General features: G+C 45.0%; 1 protein-coding gene across 2 annotated transcripts in view; it reads left to right on the top strand.

Annotated features, from left to right (window-relative positions):
- ZNF608 (zinc finger protein 608) overlaps positions 1-19,741 on the top strand; it is a 113,842-nt gene that overhangs the window by 43,424 nt on the left and 50,677 nt on the right. For both annotated transcript variants that reach the window (XM_029941801.1, XM_029941802.1), the window contains exon 3: positions 10,337-10,592. In XM_029941801.1, the coding sequence (XP_029797661.1) occupies positions 10,337-10,592 (256 nt within the window). The remainder of the gene's footprint in view (positions 1-10,336; positions 10,593-19,741) is intronic.

The following is a 19,741-nucleotide window of genomic DNA, read 5'->3' as shown; positions in this document are numbered from 1 at the left end:
TCTTTCACACGCCCCATCCTGCCCCATGGTGGTGCCGCAGTGGGCCACCTCAGCCCTACCCGCATGCTGCTGGTCTCCCCTGCAGCCTTGGGGCCCCTGGAGAGCTTCTGCAGCAACTCGAGGCACATAGTGGCACCTGGCAAGAATTTGCTGGATTTTAAGGGAACCACTTCGTCAGCCGGAGGTAGGTTTAAACAGCAGCCTTCATACAGGGGAGGATGTGGGGTCAGTACATGGTTCTTCTGTCACCTCCCACCTTCAGCTTGATTTCAGGACCTTTGCTCAAGGGCGTGAAGTGGTAGTCTTCATCATATGCCCTCTCCCCTCTGCAGTGGTAATTGCTTCCTTTTATCCTAAAGTAGCATGGCTTACCGCCTTTTTATTAAAAGGGTAGTTTTTTAAATGAATTATGAAAGTGGTGCGTGTTCCTGTTAAAATTCATGCAGAAGGCTATAAAATAAAAGATATTTTTAAAACAAAAAGTGACTCCACACCTCCTCCTCTCATGGTTTTATATGGATAACATTTTTAGAAGGATGCGTAAGAAACCGTTAGGAGAAAGGCTCTCCCTAGAGAGTGACCTGTTGGCTTCTAGAATCTTTGTTCTCAGGAGGGAAAACAGGATTCTGGTCCTGTGAGCCGCTCTTTCTGTGTGGGGCTTTGTGAGAAGAAACTTACAAAAGTAGTAATTAGGGTAGGTACTTAGTGGAGGTCAGAGCAGCCCACCCTGGGCTAGTCATGGCCTTTGGTTTGGTTCCTGACCCTGAGAGGTCTACCTTATCTCTTAAGACTTCAGATGAGAAAACATACCCTTGCCTTTCTGTAGAGCCACAATAATGAATGTGTCACTAAAGTGTCCTTGAGACGAGGTGCGTAGGTGACGGTAGGAGCTATTATGATTCTCTCTCTGTCTCTCTCTCTCTCCAAGCACTGCATCTTCACGATAAACCATGGAAAGCTTTACCGAGTCATTTATGTTGATTCACTATGAAATTAAAATTTCAGAGCTTTCACGAATTTACTGAAATGGATCAGACTTTCGGATCAGCATTTGGGGAGGAGAGAGGAGAGAGAGGCGAGATGTTCACACGCTCGCGCTTAGACACGAAATGGATGTAAGTGGGCAGAGTTTTGGTGTTGCAGAGGCCGGGGAGTGAATGGTACTGAGATGGCCATTTCTCCTTTTATTTATTCCTTTTATCCCTGTGTGTGGGCAGGGAGTCTAAGTTGTCCCCTTCTGTAGGTGACCCACCGTGCTTGGGAGAAGCAGATTTTTGACCCAGGCCAGGGTACCAGGCACCAGGGTTCCCTTACAGCCTGACTCATGTGCTTCCTTATGACTGAATTTGCTGTGATGTGCATGTATTGCATTTATAATTTAAATGTCTCAAATTTAAACGAAGATACTCTTTTAAAAAGCGGTTGCAAGTGAGAGTCTCAAATATAACGCGAAGAAAAGAACCATTCATTGTTAGTTGTGAGTAAGAATTAAGTGATTTTTTTTTTTTCCAAATAGACCCTTCTTTCCTTTTATTCCTCTCTTTCTTTTTCCCTTGAAATCATGTCTGTATGCAGTAGGATGAGAGGCCTGTGACTTTTCCCTAATTTCAACCTAATTCCTTTCTTTAAATTTTTTAAACATTTATTTATTTTTGAGAGACAGACACAGATCATGAGCAGGGGAGGGGCAGAGAGAGGGGGACACACAGAATCAGAAGCAGGCTCCAGGCTCTGAGCCTCCAGCCCAGAGCCCTACGCAGGGCTCAAACCCACAACCTATGAGATCATGAGCTGAGCTGAAGTCGGACGCTCAACTGACTGAGCCACCCAGACATCCCTATTTCAACCTAATTTCAAGGAGAATTCAGGGTCGTAAAACAATGGGCAGTGTCTGCTAGCTATTCATTCAGGTGTTTTGAAATTGATTTGATCAGCATGATAGTTGCACTCATGTTAAGCCACGTCCTGAGTTAAAAATCCAGAGTTTTATCACTGAGCTGCTGTTTTTACTCCCAGGGGATTGGGAACCAGGTCGAATTGATGGAAATGGGATTTGTGTGGAAATTTTCGGGAATGCAGCTTTTTGCAAAATCCAGGAACTCGTGAAAAGAAGTAGTCAAAGAAGACAGACTTCTAAGTACCTTTACGATGCTCTTCTTTCTTTGCAGCTTCTTTTTGTGTTTTAAGTAACTTTGGAAATGAGCAGGATGAGAGAAAATCAGAAAACCCTTACAGACAATGTATGAAAACACTGGTCCCTCTGTGGTCCTGTTTGAGGCCAGCCTCCTCTCTGAGCAGCCAAAGATGTCTGCGACACTTTTAAAACAAGAGGAATCTGTGTCCCAGGAGTAGGACCTGTTTTGTTTGCAGAGGACACAAATGAAGCTAAAGGGTATGACACCTGACGTGGGCTGGTGGGTCAGCCCTCCTGGAGTGAGCTCTCTTGTCCGCTGCACCTGCCCTTGGAGTCATTGTGCTGGAGCCTTGCCCAGTTGGGGGCCTTCTGTGGGAGAATTCCTTTTGGCTGCAAAACAGAAACAAATTTAAGATACTGAATCAAGCAGTTGCATTATACCCTGTGTACTCTCTGTACCTTCCGTTTGGCCTTGAAAATTGTCACGTCTAGAGAATGAAAACATCTAGTCCTTGTTGTTGAAAGTCAGGTTGCTGGCCTTTGTGTGTGGCCTTTTGTGCTGTGTGACCTGCACATAGGGCCACTTCTGAGGTGAGACCCCAGCAGTGACATCCCCCCCCCCGGGGTGCTGCCTGCCGTCACCCTCGCAGCACCATAGAGAAACCCCAGATTGACATTCTGTGATTATGGCATGATTGGAAATGGAAGCAGCTGTCAGGGGGCCAGAGCCCGGTTCCAATCCCAGAGTCAAACCCTGCCAGATCTGTAAAACCCTTTCGCAGCTGAATCTGTGGCTTTTTATTTAGGGAGGTCTCTGGTCTTCACACCTGGAAATGAGAAGTGAAAACAACAGTCTCATTCCCAGCCATTGTGTGCAGTTGTAGCCTGTAGAGTTGGTTGATTTAAAATAACAAAACCAAACCTGAGCTGTTTCAGGGAGGCCTTTGAGTGAGTTTTCCAGAAGGGATTGCAGTATTTGCTTATTAGATGCCCTGAGAGGCACCGTTCTGAACTCTGTGCAAGAAAACAAGTAATTCAGGTGTGTGGTTTCTAACATACAGACAAGGGTCAGAAATTACCCTAGGAGGAAGGTTTCTTTCCATCTCCTTGTGTCATACTTTATATTTAGAAGAGCTTGCTTTTCCTCTTAGACTACTGTGGGTTCGAGTTCTGGCTTGATCGCCAACCTTGAGTGGCCTTTAAAAAAAAATTCTTTTTTTAACGCTTATTCATTTTTGAGAGACAGAGAGAGACAGGTGTGAGCAGGGGAGGGACAAAGAGAGAGAGAGGAAGACACAGAATCTGAAACAGGCTCTAGGCTCTGATGTGGGGTTTGAACTCACCAACTGCAAGATCATGACCTGAGCTGAAGTCAGACGCTTAACTGACTGAGCCACCCAGGCGCCCCTGGAGTGGCCTTTTAAACTTTCTTTTCCCACATTTCCTTTCCCCCATCTGTAAATACTTGGCCTTTCATAACTTGCGAAGATTGAGAAACACGTATAGTATTATCCCTCCTTCGTAATAAGGGTGAAACGTTATCTCCCCCCATTGCTAGTGTTTTTACAAGAAAGTCCATGGATTTTAATATGAGAGGTTTAGCCTTGAATCACTTGTCCATCCTCCAACATCTTCGGCCTTCACCTCTATAAAATGGGGATGTCGAGACATGAGGGAGATCGGAAATGTCTGCTGCGTGGTACACAGTAGACCGTTAACTGAGAGCTCACCCATGTTGTTTTGAGAACCAGGATGTTGATCGGAAGTTGCTTTGATCGTGGATCCGGAAGGAAAAGTCTCCACCCTGTCTAGGAAAGACAGCATTAGGAGTGGCCGGCATATGTTTGTTCAAGTTTCTCTATCGGGGAGGGAAATCCAGCCTTGACAGTTCATTTAGGAGAAGAGATCCGTTTTTCTTCTAAGCTTCCCATCTTTGCTAATGAAGCAACAGCCTTGTCAGGCACCAACAGTGGTTAAAATGCAAAGTGAGAGACTGTGGCCGTGGTCACCCTCAGCTGCGATTTCCCCTCCATGAAGTGCAGTCTCTGTCTAATGCGTTTTAAATTAAGGAGGTGACTGTGGGCAATCTCGTAAAACAGCCAAATACCATGATCGCGAGAAAAATGTGAGCCTTAAGTAATGGTGCCCCAGCATGCTCACGGAATGTAAAAATATTGACAGAGCGAAATAAAAGCCCATTTCTGCCCTGGTTGCTGTTGATCGGAGAATCCCAGAATTGAGGGGCTAATAGCTGGATGAGCTGGAGACTTTTGCAAGAGATGGAAGGGACCGGAAGGGCAGGCTCCCCTCTCAGGGTTCAGACCTTCCATTGAGGCTTGTCCATCCCTGCCCCTGCCCCTGGCCCTGGACGCCCCTTCTCCCTCTGCCTGGCCGTACCACATCCTGCTGCAGATCACCTGTCTCTTCGTCGGGTCTGAGGGGTGCAGGAGTGTTGGCCCGGGTGCCCCCAGCTCTGCCCGGGGGCTGTCAGTTTCCCAGTACTGGAACCCATCACTGGCCGACTCAGTGCTGGAGCAAAACAGGGCTGCTTGCCATGAACACCCTTGCTTTGGAGCCTTTCTTGCTCATCAGGGTTCAGGAAGCCCTTGAAATAAGGTGAACTGAGAAAATATTGCCAGAACCTCTCTGCGGATTCCCCCCGCAGTCCCCCTCCCCCGGCCCTCTGATTACACACACTAAGTGCCGCTATCTGTGTAAATAACCTTTTCTTCCCCGCCTTCCTCTGCCTCCCCTACCCCCCCCCCCTCCCTTGCTCTTCGGCTCTCTCTTGAGTGATAAATAGCCAGGCTACTGCTCAGCGTGCACCAACACCTGGGAATAATCATGCAAAAATAACAGTGAGAGACTGCCGCGTGTCTGTTCTTGACATTAACTTTCCTCAGTTTGACAGGCTGCCACCACCAGCTGTTAGACTTATGGGTCCCCCCCTCCCCCGCCTCCACCACTGGAGATGGCTGTTTTCCTGCTTCTATTTTTTGGGCTCTAATAGGTTACATCAGTGTCCCATCAAGATGACAGAGAAGAGCTTTGACAAAGGAACCATTGCAAATGCTGGCCAGTTCTCTGTTCTGGTCTTTTCTTCTGCATGTTAGTATTATTAGATTAATAATTCCCCAACTGACTTTTACCTGGGATATCCGATTTGTACCATTGTAGAGTACCTCCCCCGCTCCTGCAAAGGGGAGTCATAACTGCCTCTCGGGGAATTGTCTTTGAATGTAGCAGACCCTACATTGATTTCTCTTTAGTTCAGGTCTCAGGTATATTTGAAATAATGATAACATTGGCAATGGCGATAGCTCTTATTTATGGAGCGCGGGTACCGGAACTAGGGTTGTTTGTCTGATCTCATGCAGTAATCCCTTCAGGCATGGGTTATTTCCATTTTGCAGATGAAGCCATTGAGTCCCAGACAGGTCAGGTGACGTTGCCTAAAGGTTCTGTAGCTGAAGGTGGAGGTGGGACTCGAACTTTGAAGACTGATCCCCTGCACTGCCCTGCCTTCCACCACATGCCTTGTTTTGCACTCAGGCCCTACAGACGGCTTCTGGAATGTGGTTCTGTGCTTGTGAGCGCCAGAGTCTTGCTGATTAGGCAGTAAATCCAGGACAGCTGGGGCTGGCCCTGCTCTTGTCCTGCTAGCAGTCTGTGTGGTGCCGGCCACATAGCAGGTGTGTGTCTATTATTTATTGGGGGGGCTATGTGATCAAGTTGTGACGATTCAGAGACGACTTTTGGCGGAGGGCAGAGCAGCAGCACATGAAAAAGAGGTGTGACTCGAGATTAGTAGGAGATTTTGTAGGGGTGTAGGACTCATCAGGATCTGCTGTAAAATTGGGGGGCGATTGGGCAGGGCCGACTGCTGCCAGATGCCAACATATGAAAGGAGCAGCATTTTTCCCCAGGCTGAGCTTCTCAGGGTTAAGTCCTTTTTCTTATACTTTTAATACACTTTAACCACACTTAGCCATGCATTTGGAGGGGATTATAGATTTATGTTAAATATAGTAGGATATAAAAAAGAGCTTTGTAAGGTAGCATGCAGGGTTAGAGAACTGTAATATCAGACCAGGGACTTTCTTCCCCCCTTCTTTTTTAAAGCCAGCATTTACTGAGCTAAGCACTTTGCTGAGTCTTCACTTTATATGAATTATCTCACTGAGTCTTCACTGTGACCCCGTCGGCATGATTGTTATTCTTACTCCCATTTCTTAGATCCAGACATTGAGCTTCTGAGTAGTGAGGTGCCTTGCTCAGGGGTCCTCACAGCAAGTAACAGGGAGGTAGAGATTTGAACCCATCACAACCTGAGGTCCTCCTAGGGACCACTGTATCCCCCCCCCCGCCCCCCCGCCATCTTCACAAGCCTCATTGAAGAAGTTACGGTTCTGTCTATGGATCAACGACCTGGAAATCAGGGTGTAGTGGAGTTGATCTTTTGTGGGAGGTAAAAACACCACTGCAAATCCTTCTAGATCCTGCTTTACATACGGTGCAACACCGGTAGATTCACAAGATAACTGAAACCTTCTGCAAGGGGGGCGTCTCTTACTGGAGACATTAGCTAGTGGAAAGAATTAGTGATACTGTACGCTGTATTATTTCTTTTTTAAAAAAAGGTTTTAATGTTTATTTTTAAGAGGCACTGAGAGAGAAAGAACACAAGCGGGGAGGGGCAGAGGGAGAGGGAGAGGGAGGGAGGCACAGAATTGGAAGCAGGCTCCAGGCTCTGAGCTGTCAGCACAGATCCTTACGTGGGGCTCGAACTCATGAACCATGAGATCATGACCCGAGCTGAAGTTGGATGCTTAACTGACTGAGCCCTGCCAGTGCCCCAGACACTGAATTATTTCCCTTCCACCTCCCTCTTGTCTCTTCATGTGCATATTTGAACTTCTCCTGCTTATAGGATGCTGTTTTATTCTCCCTTGGGCTGCCACCTGAGGTACCTTCTTGCCCTTGTGCAAGTGTGGTTCATGTGTCTCTCTAGAATGAGGAGCCTGGCTGGGTGGTCTTCTAAGGGCAAACATTCTGTGATTGTCTCTGGGGAGAGCTACACATGCACACTCAGCTGGTCCCTGCAAGGGCTAAGCCCTGTTGGGTGATGCCGCGAGGAATCATGGGCCGAGCCTCGTATATTACCTAATTGTTATTTTAAGAGATGGTAGACATTCAGGCTTGTCCCTAATTTTTGATGCTGGCAAAAAATTGTCATGGCTTAAAAAGTAGCGTGCCTACCCTTCTGAAACCCCTCTGGGGGTGGCTGTGGTTCCCTGCCCTCCTCTGTGGTTGGTGACCTCTGGGGAAGAGGGGCTTCCAGGACACTACGTGGGTGTGGTCTTTGGGCTTGGCTCCCAACTCTGAAATCCCAAGAGAGAAAAGTTTCCCTTTCTTCTCTCACTGGTCGTGGTGATACCTGTTGGAATGGCAGCTTTTGAGCTGTTTTGAAGCCAGTGTTGTGGAAAAACCGAGATGTTCACTGTGTAAGGCCGTTGAATGTCTTAACTCTGTTACCTATTGAGTCTTCCTGTCGAGTTGAAGAGTTCTAGCCTATTAATGCCTTGGGGGACTCTTTATGATTAAGTTCACATTGATAGTCGGACTCTCTGAACCTTAGCTTGTCTTTGTAAAATAAGTGGGGTCTGGGCTCCAAAGTCTCCTCCATAAATGCTATCAGCTAAGCGTTTTTCACCATATTTGGATTGTGTGAATGGAAATAAACACAGTTAAGTTCTAGTAAACCCAGAATACAGTGGCCTCACCCCTCAAGCCTTCTAGATTCTCTTAATTTTTTATGTCACTTAAATATCCAAGTAGTAGGTTCCTGTGTGTGTGTGTGTGTGTGTATCTATATGCAGATGTGTTCATAGTTGGTGTTATATTGAAATAGGGATTCCAGGTTTGAAGAAAACGGTCCTTAGTGAGGTTAAGTGACTCTCCAAAGTCTCATGCTAATTATTGTCAGAGTTCAAGCCAAAATCCGAGCACCCAACATGCTCAGTCCTTAAAACTTTGTTTTGCAGGCTTTGTCTCATTGTATCTTGATCTCCCAAAGGGAATTCATGCTCTCATAGCTGCCTTACCTTCTTTTATTTCATCTTATTTTCTTGTTTATCCAATTGAAACTATATTCTCTTGGAATTAACGTAGGCTGTCAATCAAGTGATATAAAGAGTATTTTGAGAATATTGTTCGCTTTGTCTTCTCAGTTTCCATGTGTAGCAACCAATTATAGCCATTTTACTACTAACTATACAGATTAAAAATTTGTTGGCAAACATGCAAAAAAAATAAAACTACAGTAGCTGGCTTATCATTTCTCTTGGCCTTTTTTTTTTCTTTTTAAATTCTGGAAAGTGGTTCTAAATGTTTTAGTTGTAATAAAGATTACAAGGTAGCAGTAGATTTTTTTGTACCCCCTCTCCCTTTACCCCCTCCCTTGCATTTCCTCCCTTGGAACCCCTTTCTTCATTTGTCAGCTTGGTTTTAAAATAGGAACTATCAGTGTGAACTTTGATCCACATTAAGCTGCATTTACGCGAAAGCATAAATCACTGGGTCTGGGGTTTGGGACCGTTAAATGCTTTTCTTTCTTGGGCTCTGTGATCAAGAATGCAGAACAATAAAAAGCATGGAGGAAAAGAAGTTTTATGGCAGCTTTGAGAGCAGGAAATTAAGTTTCTTTAGCATGCAGATGGGCGAAGGGCTGTTCTGTTGCATTTTGGATCACTCAGGCAAGTGAACGTCAGCTGATCATTTTAGTGAAAGGCAAACTGTAGAAATGGTTCCTACAGTCATATGAACAAGGAGCCCACACACATGACTGCTTCAGCTGTTGAACCAGGAGCACGTTTCCTCATGTAACTTGTCTTGAAATGCACTCTGTGTGTGTGTGTGTGTGTGTGTGTGTGTGTGTGTGTGTGTTTTAAACAACAAAGACTATGTAATGGCAAGTCTATGGCCAAGTGTTGATTTCTTACGAAGGTTGGTTGGGAATATGTGAACTACAGACCAAGATGGCGTTTTACCAGAAAAATTCCCTGTGTGTCGTTTCTACACAGATGATTTGTTAGGTCAGCTGATAAAGCATGCAAGGGGGCCTCCCTTATAGGTAGGGGGTATCTGTGTGTCACTTGAGGACACCGGCGAGCGATCTGGAGGCACGGTGCAGACGGGCTTTGCGTTGGGCTCTCCTACATTTGACCACCTGCCAGCAGCGCCAAAACTATTCTGTACCAGTCATAACGGTAGTTGAAATGGGTCTGATGAGAGAATGGGTTGGTTGGAGATGTGCCTACTTCGTACATGCATCTTCTTTGGTTCTGTTATGGCCGGGCTCCTGAATGTTCTATGGTAAAGATCTCTTTCCCAGCTCTCTGGGATGGGGGTGCAAAGGACATAGCATTGCACCGTAAGCTCTTATATTGGCTGTCATGTCTATTTCCTGGGATTTTGAGGGCAGAATCCCTCAAAGATCAGGGATCTTTCCAAGTCAAACCACTAAACTCCCAGTTCTGCTGATGTTGGGCACAGGCCTTTATTTCCCCATTTATATGAATTCTGCTAAATTTTGCACTAGAACACTTAATTAGGAGTTGATGCTTAATACATGCTAATAATATCCAGTTTATGTGTTGGAGTGTGTATAATCAAGTTTATGTATTTTACATATTCAGCAGAGCAAGTTAATGTATTTTCGTAGTGATTTAATTCATTACGGTTTATAAAGTACTTTGAAAACAATTTTAGTCCATCTCCTGTGCTTAAGTGTCCAATGATGCCTCTGTGGTATTTATTGGAGCTTCTCCTTTGGAAACTATTGTAGTTTTGCACGTAAGATTTTGTAACACGAAGGGAAGAGTCTTAACTGTTGCAGAGCATAGTTCATGCACGTTGACCAAGGCCAATGGTCATCCATCGGTGAATTTAGGACCTCAAAGTCCGGCCTGTTCTATTCAGGAAGCAAGAGCATGGATGTTTACCCTGTGAGACATTAAAAAAAAAAATCAGACGCTCATTTCTCATCTCCTTTATGTTATGGCCCCATGAAAACACTTGAAATCTCTTCTCCTTGCAAATGGAATTTGGAATGGTGATGTGTTCTAGAAGTGATGTAAACAGATTGCATTAAAAAGAGCTCAGAGATGCAGCACCACTGCAGTAAGCCTGTCTGTCTTTCAGGTTGACCCCCTGTTTACAGTGCCAGCGCCGCCACCGCCGATTTCCAGCAACCTCACGCCTCAGATTCTGCCCTCCTACTTTTCCCCATCTTCATCCAATATTGCAGCACCGGTTGAACAGCTTTTGGTTCGGACTCGTTCCGTGGGTGTCAATACATGTGAAGTTGGAGTAGTGACAGAGCCAGAGTGTCTTGGGCCCTGTGAACCTGGGACCAGTGTGAATTTGGAAGGGATCGTGTGGCATGAAACAGAAGAAGGTAAATACAATTTCCTTTTATCTATTTCCCCATGATGTGTTTCTTTATGTCCGCCGGTAAGGGACTTTGTTGTGCGGTATTCAGCGAGAAAGAAACGTGGTTTTTATACTGTCTGGATTTCTCTTGAAATAAGAACTATGTTTGTCGTGTCTGTTCACGGCAGCTTTGACACTCGGGATGGATGAGGTGTCCCTAAAAGTGGTCTGTGCTTCAAGTGCCCGTCTGGAAAGACTGGGAAGCCCGGGTGAGGGTTACGCTTTCCCCGAGGGGGATCACAGGAATTGGGAAGATGGATCAATCTCAAGTTCACTTTCTTCTCGGTGTGCCAGCTGGTCTTTCTGTCCTGACGTGGTTGTTCTTGGGTTGTTGACGTTTAAATTGACCTGTCAAGTTGGGCAGGGGTTCTTGCGTTTAGCAAGGGCCATGGCCATGATGTGGCTGCGGCCGGTCAGTGCTCAGGGCTAATGAAGCCCAAGGTCAGAGGCTTAAGCCCCAGTTGAACCAGTGATTTCTCTTCTTTGACTGGGGACATAGCACCTTCCCTGCCCCTAAGCTTAGCAGGCCATCTGGCGAATGTAATCCAACAGTCACAAGAGAAATGGATTGGGATTAGTCTGTTATTGCTGTTAGAAAACATCAATGTGGCATATACCGGACCTACCTTGGACCCAAACTACAGTCGGCCACATCTCATAGCGCACGTGCCCCAGGCAAACAAAGGAAAGTGAAGAACACAGGGGAAACCTTTTCTTTGCCTCACAGCTAGACTGGTCAAGGAGTAGGGAGATGACAGGTATCAGTGTCATGGACAGATGGGAGAAAAGGAAGGGCAAGGACAAGGGTAACCAGAAAGGTCTGAGATTCAGAATCACGGTTCAGGGCCCTCTGTAGCAAGGGGGGAATTGGAGGGCTCAAACTCCCAGGAGAGAAAGAAAAATACATGCCAAGGAGACTTGACTGGATGGGAAGGAGGGATATGTTGGAGGTCATTGCCGGGAAAGAAGTAGTTGAGAGGAAAGAACTAAGAATAGGGCCACACTAGGGAACGAAAGAGAACAACCCTGAAGAATGGAAATCAGGTGACAGGTGTGAGTGTGATTGTCAGAATCTGGCAGAAAAGAGTGCATGCTGTTTCAAGGCAGAAAAGCAGAAATCGTGGGAAAATCTTCGAGGTCTTGAAAGATACATTTTGTAACTGGGTGCAACATTTCGTAGACAGCATCAGTAAGGAAAGATAATTATATATAAGAAGGAACCAGAGAAGGTGAATGCCAGTAGCAGATATGAAGAACTCTCCTGTTTGCTCAACTGAAAGTGCTAGTTAAAATTTACTTTTAGCTTTAGGAATGTTTGGAGTTGGGGGGGGGGGGGTGCTCCGCTTGGTACTCTTACCGGGGAAGCCATTTGACTTGGCCTCGCTGTAACCAGGTTGGGAGGAACTGGCATAAAAGCTGGAATTAAGTTTTCTCTCTTGCTTCCCTGTTAACACTCTCTCTGTGCAAGGGACCCGTGTGGGGAGTAAGCTCCTCTCCTGCTGCCTCTCTCTGCGTTGCACACACTGCCTTCTCGGGTTTTCCTTAGAGCAGAAGTGGTGGCTAAGGGTGTCTGACTGGTATCTTGGCGAGAAAAGTACAGAGAAGGATTCAAGACATGAATCTAAGGTTGTAGTTAATTAGTCTAGGTACCGATTATTTAGGAACGGAAGGAGATTCGGAAAGGCTAAGGGTTAATTTCCATAAACTTGAAGGAAAGGTTTTTCTTGTACTTGAATCTCTCACTTTGGGTGAAGGGCTGCCTTCCATTTCTCAGCTACGCCTTAGCGCCTGTCAGTTTATTGCTTGTCATGATATTTATTCCTGTGTGGGACAGGACCGACTTCCTGCAGTGTGACCTTGCTGGGTGGTAGATGTAAAATGAGCCACAAACTTTCTGGAACGCCTGTAAGTCTCGGGTTATTTTTTGCATGGCTTAGAAGTCTGCTTGGTTTTGACTCGAACCTTTGCTTCTAATGAGAGATGGGGTTACTTAGAAAAAAGCCAAATGTATTCAAAAGTTAGAGTAACTCTGGGCAAACGGTCAAAGAGCTTTGTGGTGTTTCATTATTACGATGAATTTTTTTTTTTTTTTTGGTGCTAGTTTTAGTTGGTGTCGATGCAGGTACAGCCTCCCCAGTTCTGCTTTGTTCTCTGAGCCTGTGCACCTGCTTCTGTGTTCTGTGATGCATCCGTCCCCGAGAGCTTTAGGTGCTTTTCAGACACAGGAGTGGAACCTTCAGCAGCTCCAAGCCTTCTTTACTGCCTCCCATGTTCCAGGATTTGGAATGTGTGGATGTTGACAGTGGTGATAAGAAAGAGCTGGAACAGTGAATAGAGTCATTCTTGCTGAATAAACTCAACTTCCGACCTCCACAGAATTTAAGAACCCTCCTTAGTAAGGGCCTGGGCCGTAAGATGTGTGTTTAATGCGCAACCATTTTCAAGAGCATTCCATTTGCATTTTCCCCCGCTTCTCAGTACAGCCTGTTTAAAGCTCTTGTACCAACTCAAAATTTAAACCCACTTGACTGTTCATTTTTCCCTTTGGGGAACAACAGAGAAACAGAACAAACGTGTCTGGAGCCGGTTATTGGGCAGAGCTAACCAGGGATGGGTTTCGGGAGAAGAAGGGGGGGGAAAGGAAGCCACATGAGTGTTCTAGTTTGGCGGTTTCGCTAACAAAAGGCAAACTGAGCACTTAGGAAACAGGCAGGAAACTCCCTGTGGCCTGGGACTCATGTCCTGTAGATTGAGCTGAAAAAAAAAAAAAAAAAACTTCTTCCCTGGGAGTTTCATTTTGAGGTTCTCATGTAGCTGGTGTTGTTTACAAACCTAATTCTTTATGCACTTTCATAGGTGTGTGAAGGTTGTGTGTGTGTGTATGTATGTATGTGTGCGCGCACGTCTACATTTAAGATCCTAGAAATCGTATCTGTAGTCTCTCAGGCAATATTGAGTGTTGTTGTGATTTGTTTGTTTGTTTGTTTGTTTTTGGGAAGGTAGTGGGGAGCAGCAAGACTGAACTCTGAAATCCCTGGTAAATACTCATTATTTCTTGTGCCGGGAATTCCTCATTTGTGGAGCGTTCTTTGAGTCACAGACTTTCCGCTTACTGTTGCCGCCAGTACGTGGAGTCGTGGTTGCCGGAGAACCAAACTGTCCTCAGGAGTAACGTGTTACGAGGGAGGGCCCTCTGGAAATAATTAGTGAGTTTCAGAGCGTGCTTAATAGGAGACAAAAACTGTTACCGCATTTGGAAGTTTAGTTATTCTCCTCTGCTCTTGCTTCTTTAAGGTGAGCGCATAGGAGAAATGAGGTATTGTACAAAATGATTCTCAGATGTTGGAAAGAATTTCCTTAGCATTTCACTCCTGACATTTGGGACACACATGCCTGTGTTTAGTTACTTCTTTGGAAATTTGCTCTTTTGGGGGGTGGGTGGCAGGTGGGGAGCACCGGAAGAAAACATGGAGTGTACAGCAGAGTGTGTGAACATATACCTGTTGAGTCGGCTCTTTAACTCTTAGGAATGCATTTTCTTTTGGAATTTTATTAAATCTTATTTCTTACTGGACTTCCTCTCCCTCTCCATTTTTTTGCCCTCTCCCAAGAACATACCTGGTTCAGCTGTGAAGCTGTATTTCCTCCTTACAACTGTCATTTACTGTGGCCTTTGAAACATCTGTAGGTGTAGGCCTGCACTTCTCCACGCTGTGCCTTTGAAAGACTGGGAGAGCTATTAAAAAACCTGCCCAGGCACCACTTCCAGGCATTTGCTTGGTCTGGGATGGCAGTTTGGTCTGGTTTGGTGACCTGGCGTTGGTGGGTTCCCCCCCCCAGGGCTCCCTAGGGGATTCTAATGTGCAAACGGTGTCTCAGGGGAAAGCGGGGATGTCCTAACCCTTTGCAAGCTGCCTGATCTTTTCCGTTTAAGGAAGTCACTGTGTTACTGCCTCATTTTCTCGGGGATGAAATGGACAGACACACTTGCCCTATTTACCTGACAGGGTGGATAATGTCTGTCCCGATGCTGTACTGTGGCTGGTGCATCACCATTTCGTCCCTGTGCTAAAGAGAAAGAGGGTCCAGCGTTGGATCCTGACCCTGGACTTTGCAGACATTTGGGGTTCATAATGAACATCTGGAAGGAACTGCTCTTCCTGCTTTATTCCTGCGGTGGTGTGGACCTTCCTGTGAGTTGCTTCCCCGAGCCAGAAATGGTAGCTTCATTTCCATCTGGTCTCTGCTGAATTATTTTTGAAATAGTTCAGAAACCCCGAGTATTAAAAGTTAATAATAAAGTAGCAAATAAAAGATTGGACTCCCAGCATCCCTGGGAGCCTTCAGAGGGGACAGTGAAAATGTAAATGGCAGCTTATTAAAGTGATTGTGTTTTTTTAGAGAAGACTTATTAACACCTGGTGTAAGAGGAAGAACGGTTCTTTGAGTTTCTTCATCTGATGTTCTGTGTGTTTTCCAAGAACAGCAGTCTTGGGAATTAATGTTTTAAAGGTGACTAATTGGGGAAGTCTCCAATTGTCTTCAGACCGCCAGAAATGTTCAATTCTTCTGCTTCTCCTGCATCTGCAAAGTCATAAAGAGGATAGTGTTTACATGTGAAGTAGAGGGGTTTCAAGTTCATTCATTCAAAGGCAAATGATCCTGTATAAACTGATGACAGATCTGGCAAATGGTATGGTTACTCCTATTCTGTGGTCTTGACTTAACCAAACTCGTTACTGGAACTGGAACTTTCTTTTTCAGTTTTGATTTGAGAAGAGATTAAATACAGATCCAGGCTCACTTTGTGTTTTCGGTATCCGAGCATGGGGTTGGTGTGATGCTTTTATTGTCTTTCTTTTTTTTTTTTAACCAAATGAAATGTCACTACTTATTGAGGTATTTCCCAGTGATTTTAATAAATTCTGCTTTGACTCACAAGGCGAACAAGATACCCGCTTTCGCTTCTGCATTTCATTACCTGCCACACCACTGATGAGTAGAACTCTGCAGTCATGGGGAACGCAGAGATTGCTAACGGGCAGTCTTCCTCCGCTCAGTGATGTGCTAAATGGAGGTAAACCAGCCCCCGGTCTGTGAGTTTGGCAGGTGGGCGCAGTCGCTTCATCACTGAGCTAGGGAAGAGAGGCATCCAGCCTTGCTCTTCAACGTGAACTCAGCAGAGGGTGAGAAGGTGGGAGGGACTACTAGTCAGGGCCGCTCTGTGTACTGGCCGTGCATTTTCTCTTCACTCTGCTGGGCCATCTCTCAGTGGTGGTTGCCAGTGAAAAACGGACATTTGTCCCCGTTGATAGCAGAGCACCTCCAGGATGGGCCGTCCAAAATGCACGAGTGTCACATATTTTCACATGCAAACAGCAACCCGAATAGCAAACCATATTTGTGTATTTGCTGGACCACACACCATCTTGGTTATCTGATGATTCTCTGTTCTGTGGCAAAAAAGCTTTTTTAATAAAAATAAACGTGGTCTAAGGATGTATATTATAAACACTTGTGATACATGCCAAAGTTATTTGGTTTTCTAACATGACAGAAACTCGTGTTCCAAGTTTCACAGAAAAGTCAGAGATTAAAAATGGAGGTCAGGTGTTGGTAGTGGGCACTCTCTAGAGACTTGTGAACGAAGGGGAGTGTAAGGAAGGGACCAAAGGAAGGCTTTGGTCTGGGCCGTCTTCCTGGGCTTTCCTTTCCTCCGGGCCTACCCGTTTCATGCTTTCCTGATGAGGTAATGGGGCCACCATGTGATGTGATGAGTGATGGCGTGTTTTGCAAACACACAAAGCAACACCACAGTCACATCACCGCTTGTCAGTGTGAAAAATAAGCTGCTATTAGGTCGGATTCAGCTTCATGTTTTTAGGCCAAACATTTGTTCTTTTTGTGTCACTTCTGTGTATATTTTGCTGTTGACATTAGGTGTTAAGTAATGAAGCAGTCAGTTCTAAACTCCCTGTGTAAAGGGCTTTTGTTAACCTTTGGTTGGTTGATATGGTAGCTACACTTACTCTTTCTTAGATATGAATACAGAATGTAAGACCTGTAGAGTTAAACTTCCCTTAGGACTGGAATATAATAGTAAAAGACTTAAGGAGCTGTTATAAGATTTGCATGCGTTTTTTTCCTCTGCTTTTCTTTTCCCTGTTAGTAAGTTGGTAAAAAAAAAAAATCTCGAGTCTTAACATTATAGTGTCTTTGAACTGAAGATATATTCTTTCCTTTTTTTTGAGAGAGAGAGAGGGAGCGCCTGGGGGGGAGGGTCAGAGGGAGAGAGAATCTTAAGCAGTCTCTGTGCCCAGCACAGAGTCCCCGGAGGGGCTGGATCTCAAGACCATGAGATCATGACCTGAGCTGAAATCAAGAGTCGGATGCTTAACTGACAGAGCCACCCAGGCGTCCCTGCAGGTCTATTTTCTAATCTCAAAATGAAGATCCTCTCACTGGTTGCAAAGAATAGTTTTTGGCCTACCCAGGAATATTGATGGCATAGATTTCATTAACAGTTTCAATATAGTGTTTATAGCACCTTTATTGAGATCTAATTCACACAGCATGCAGTCCATCCATTTAGAGGGGATAATTCAGTGTTGTTGTTTTTAATGTATTAAGGGTCCTGCAGCCATCACCACAGCTACTTTTCGAACGTTTTCATTACCTCAAGGAATCCCTGTACCCATCAGAGTCACTACTGCTACCCCAATCCCCATTTCATTGGCTTTAGTGCATCTTCGTCTTCGACTCTTCATTGCTTTTATGTGTATTTTATGGATGAGAGAAAGGATTGATTTGTTGAGTGTTTGTACCAGGCATTGTGCTAGACATGCCGCCCAGATAGTAATTTACTTTAATCCTTAGAACAGCATCCAAAGTAAACTATTATTATCTGTATTTTTATGAAGGAGACTTAACAAAGGATTTCCCTGTGCAAGGCAGCAAACTTGGTTGGACTTGGAGACTCCTTGCTCTTTTTTTTTTTTTTCTTAATGTTATATTTTGAGAGAGACAGAGAGAACGAGTGAATGGGGGAGGAGGAGAGCGAGAGAGGGAGACACAGAATCCAAAGCAGGTTCCAGGCTCTGAGCTGTCAGCACTGAGCCTGGCGCGGGGCTCGAACCTGCAACCATGAGATCCTGACTTGAGCCAGAAGTCGGATGCTCAACCGACTGACCCACCTAGGTGCCTTGGAGACCCCTTGCTCTTCATACCTACTCCCACCTAGGTGTTTGGGATTTCCACTGCACAAAAGGGCCCATATATTTCACAAAGCACTCCTTGGAAAGAGGGCGTGAGATGTGATGTCATAATTGGAGTTTTTATTTTTAAGCACAGAATGATAGGAAATTCTTTATAGTGGAAGCATCTGATTTTGGCAGGAGTCACTGAATCAGCTTCAGCTGGGTTGATGTATACAAACCATCCCTTTCTGCCCCACTAAGCTGGAAGCTTCTTTAGTCCACAGATCCCATCTGTTTTGTTCACTGTTGGATCCCCAGCGCCTGGCACAAAGTAAGTGTGCCATACATATTTGTTGAATGTTGAATAAATTCATGGAACAAAGTGATACGGTCTTGATACCTGTTTAAGTTTGCGTAGTATAGCTTTCTAGTCAAGAATATGTTCCTTTTAAATGAAGTTTGGCCTAGACAGTCTGGGAAATATAGCTCTGGAAATCTACTCTGTTAGTGAGGGGGAAGGGAAGCCATTATAAAATGTGATTACATTGTACTACAGCACACCTTCCAAACTTGCTCTGACTAGACCAATCTCCAAAAAAATAATTTGGTTTGCTGCTTCCCTTCAGTCCTTCATATCGTCCGTATGGTTTTAATTTTCTGATGATAAAAGGAATACCTGGCCATTTTAGCACACTCGCAGAGAGGAAACACCCAAAAAGTAGAAGGAAAAAAAATCACCTTTAATCTCACTATTCAGGCAACCACTTTATTTTGTTGGTTTACTAGTTATTTATTTATTTATTTTACTTTTTAAAAGTTTATCCATTTATTCTGAGAGCGTGCGTGTGCACGTGTGAACACGTGCACGCGCACATCAGTGGGGAGAGGGGTAGAGAAGGAGGGAGCCGGACTTGGCAGTCAGACCCAGGAGCTGTGAGATCATGACCTGAGCTGAAATCAAGAGTCAGATGCTCAGCCGACTGAGCCACCCAGGGAACCCTCCTTAGCTTTTAAAATAAGCATTTTTTAAAAAAAACATAGTTGAGATCATTTGGTAAATACACTTTTGAATATTGCTTACTCTTTTCATCTTAACATTAAACCATAAAGATTTCTGATGTTATTAAGCCACTTTCAAAGACTTGTTTTCTGTTGATATAAAACATTTTATGGAATGGACGCACAGAATTTATTTCAAATCCCTCTAAGGATGGATATTTCCATTGCCTTCAGCCTCTTAGGTAAGTTTCACACTGCATCCTGTATGTTTATGTGTGAAGTACTTGTATCGTTTTATGACTTTGCAATTATTCCTCCAGGGTCAGCTTTCAGGAAATAATCACCAAACCAAAGGACACAAACACTTTGAGTAGGCCTGCTTTCCCAAGTTTCCCTGGCCCTGGTTGAGAATGCTGTTCTCCTCTTTCTCGACTCCTCTAACTCTGACATTTTCATGACAAGACGGATGAGGTTGTAAGTCAAATGCATAGTCTCCAGTGCCCACACCCGGGGTCCTACCCCAGACAGAAAGGGAATAAGACCTTCTTTCCCTTGCGGTAAAGATCACTGGCTCAGCAGAGAAAGCAGGCATGACCGTGAGGATCCCCAGTCGGCATGCAGCCTGGGGTACATCCTGGCCTGGCTTTCCTCTGGATGATACAAAGGTTTAGATTTCACTTCTGCTTGTGTCTAGGGTGAAATTTTACAGCTTTTCCCACAAGTGGAGGAAGTTAAGAAAGTCTTTGAGGTATGAGGAATTCCAGCAGTTGGGGACAAAAATTGGTGTGTCAAGCGTCCATTCTGAACAGGGCGCAATCTAAGCCAGTCCTGTTTCTGTCTCTGCAAATATCTTCTTTTGGGTTCTGCTTCTTCAGCAGAAGGATGGACAAAGGACAGAATCTTTACAGAAAGCCTTTGC

The sequence above is a fragment of the Suricata suricatta genome, chromosome 6 (assembly GCF_006229205.1).
Source record: "Suricata suricatta isolate VVHF042 chromosome 6, meerkat_22Aug2017_6uvM2_HiC, whole genome shotgun sequence".
In the NCBI taxonomy this organism is placed as follows: Eukaryota; Metazoa; Chordata; class Mammalia; order Carnivora; family Herpestidae; genus Suricata; species Suricata suricatta.
Note: the sequence above shows the minus strand (reverse complement) of the source record. Positions and strands in the feature narration are given on the sequence as shown.